This window comes from Entelurus aequoreus, linkage group LG26 (genome assembly GCF_033978785.1).
Source record: "Entelurus aequoreus isolate RoL-2023_Sb linkage group LG26, RoL_Eaeq_v1.1, whole genome shotgun sequence".
NCBI classification, from domain to species: domain Eukaryota; kingdom Metazoa; phylum Chordata; class Actinopteri; order Syngnathiformes; family Syngnathidae; genus Entelurus; species Entelurus aequoreus.
The window spans coordinates 3,866,455-3,868,954 of record NC_084756.1 but is presented as its reverse complement, the minus strand read 5'-3'; the positions used below and the strand labels follow the sequence as shown (position 1 = coordinate 3,868,954).

At 40.2% G+C, this 2,500-nt stretch overlaps 1 protein-coding gene across 1 annotated transcript in view; it reads right to left on the bottom strand.

The window, feature by feature from the left end:
- Nucleotides 1–2,302: 2,302 nt before the first annotated feature.
- The window catches only part of LOC133643100 (uncharacterized mitochondrial protein ORF4-like), a 615-nt gene continuing 417 nt past the window's right edge, over nt 2,303–2,500 (bottom strand). The window contains exon 1 of the mRNA XM_062037512.1: nt 2,303–2,500. This exon is cut by the window's right edge and continues 417 nt beyond it. Within this exon, the coding sequence (XP_061893496.1) occupies nt 2,303–2,500 (198 nt within the window).

Here is a 2,500-nt window from a genome sequence, read left to right as displayed (position 1 = left end):
TGCACAACAGCAAGCAGATGGAGTACAGGAAGTAGATGGAGAACAGGAAGTACATGGAGAACAGGAAGTAGATGGAGTACAGAAAGTAGATGAGAACAGGAAGTAGATGGACAACAGGAAAAAGACAAGGACAGGAAGTAGATGGACAACAGGAAGTAGATGACAACAGGAAGTAGATGGAGAACAGGAAGTACATGGAGAACAGGAAGCAGGGACGTGCACATGATTATAGAGGGGCAGGGGCTCAAAGTCAGAAAAGGGCAGGAATTTTTTTTTTGGTCCTTTACACAATATGGAAATTAATGTAAAATAAATTTGCTAATAGGAAGCTAACTACTTAGCTGTGTGTCCTTTGTAGGTAAAAGTGATTGCCATTTCTTTTGTGTCAACAAATTATTGTCATAATGAGTTAATTCACATTATCATAGGCTTGGAAGACATGAAAAGCAACAAAACACTGGTTTATTATTAGGCTATTTATTGTTAAAGATAAGCACTTTAATATTGAACATTGAACAGTGCAACATGAACTTTGAAAAAACATACAAAAATAAATACCCAAATGGAAAAAACTTCAATGTGAAAATCTGTCCTTCTTCCCTTAACTTGATGAAAACACCATCAAGTTGTAACTTATGGTCTTTCTCGCTTAATGCTCAGACTAAACAACTGAAACGCAATACAGGGCCACAAATATTGACCAGGGGCCAGCAGAGGGCTGTATCCTTTCTTTTTTTGGCATTGTGCTGCAGGCATAATCAACATGAATCAAGTTTAAATACAGATGGCAATATTCCTAACAGATAACCTACATCTTATATCCCCACAATGCTGAAATTATGATTAATAATAATAATAATATTAATAATAATTATTATTATTATCATTATTCTTATTATTGTTATTATTATCATTATTCTTATTATTATTTTGTTAACCCACACAGTAATAGCAAAGTCACAATAAACTTTACATCTAAAACTCTGCTGTGAGAAAAATGTGATCCGCCGCAAACACAGTGCATTTTATTTTGAAAATTAACCCTGTGTTTTATTTTGTATTGTGTACTCTACTTCCTGTCCCGCACGATCCGCTCTGCTCTGTGTGGACTTGATGTGCCGTGCTCAATTGATGCGCCGTGCTCCGACGTCCAGCAAAACAGAAGCTGACACATTGAATAATAGAATAATACAGCGTTTTTCTGAAACATTGCCCATATTAGATGCTGAATAAGTGGACGGCGACTAGACCATAACTCACAGGTTCAAGTTGCTCCACTGTCACGTCTCAGGGGCGCAGTTGGCTCTCTCTCCTCTCACTTACTCACTCACTCACCCTCTCTCTCTCTCTCTGGCGGAAGCGGCAGGCTCAAACAACCCAGTATTACAAGAAAACGTGGAGTTTTTGTACCGCTGTTTTTTTTTTTTACATTCCTGACAGTAATTTATTAATGAAGTGAAGTGAAGTGAATTACATTTATATAGCGCTTTTTCTCAAGTGACTCAAAGCGCTTTACATAGTGAAACCCAATATCTAAGTTACATTCAAACCAGTGTGGGTGGCACTGGGAGCAGGTGGGTAAAGTGTCTTGCCCAAGGACACAACGGCAGTGACTAGGATGGCGGAAGCGGGGATCGAACCTGCAACCCTCAAGTTGCTGGCACGGCCGCTCTACCAACCGAGCTATACCGCTTAATGTTGTTTAAAGAAAAAAAAACAAAAAAAACACACACAGGCAGAGGGCACTTTTTAAGACGAGGCAAAAAAGGGCAGGGGCTCAAGCACCCATAGGGCCCTATGTGTGCACGTGCCTGACAGGAAGTAAATGGAGAACAGGAAGTAGATGGAGGACAGGAAGTAAATGGGGAACAAGAAGTAGATGGAGGGCAGGACGTAAATGGGGAACAGGAAGTAGATGGACAACAGGAAGTAGATGGAGAACAGGAAGTAGATGACAACAGGAAGTAGATGGAGAACAGGAAGTAGATAACAACAGGAAGTAGATGACAACAGGAAGTAGATGGAGAACAGGAAGTAGATGACAACAGGAAGTAGATGACAACAGGAAGTAGATGGAGAACAGGAAGTACATGGAGAACAGTAAGTACATGGAGAACAGGAAGTAGATGGAGGACAGGAAGTAGATGGAGAACAGGAAGTAGATGGAGTACAGGAAGTACATGGAGAACAGTAAGTAAATGGAGAACAGGAAGTAGATGGAGGACAGGAAGTAGATGGAGTACAGGAAGTAGATGGACAACAGGAAGTAAATGGATTATAGGAAGTAGATGGAGAACAAGAACTACATGGAGTACAGGAAGTAGATGGAGAACAGGAAGTAGATAGAGTACAGGAAGTAGATGGACAACAGGAAGCAGATGGAGAACATGATGTAAATGAAGAACAGGAAGTAGATAGAGTACAGGAAGTAGATGGAGAACATGATGTAAATGAAGAACAGGAAGTAGATAGAGTACAGGAAGTAGATGGACAACAGGAA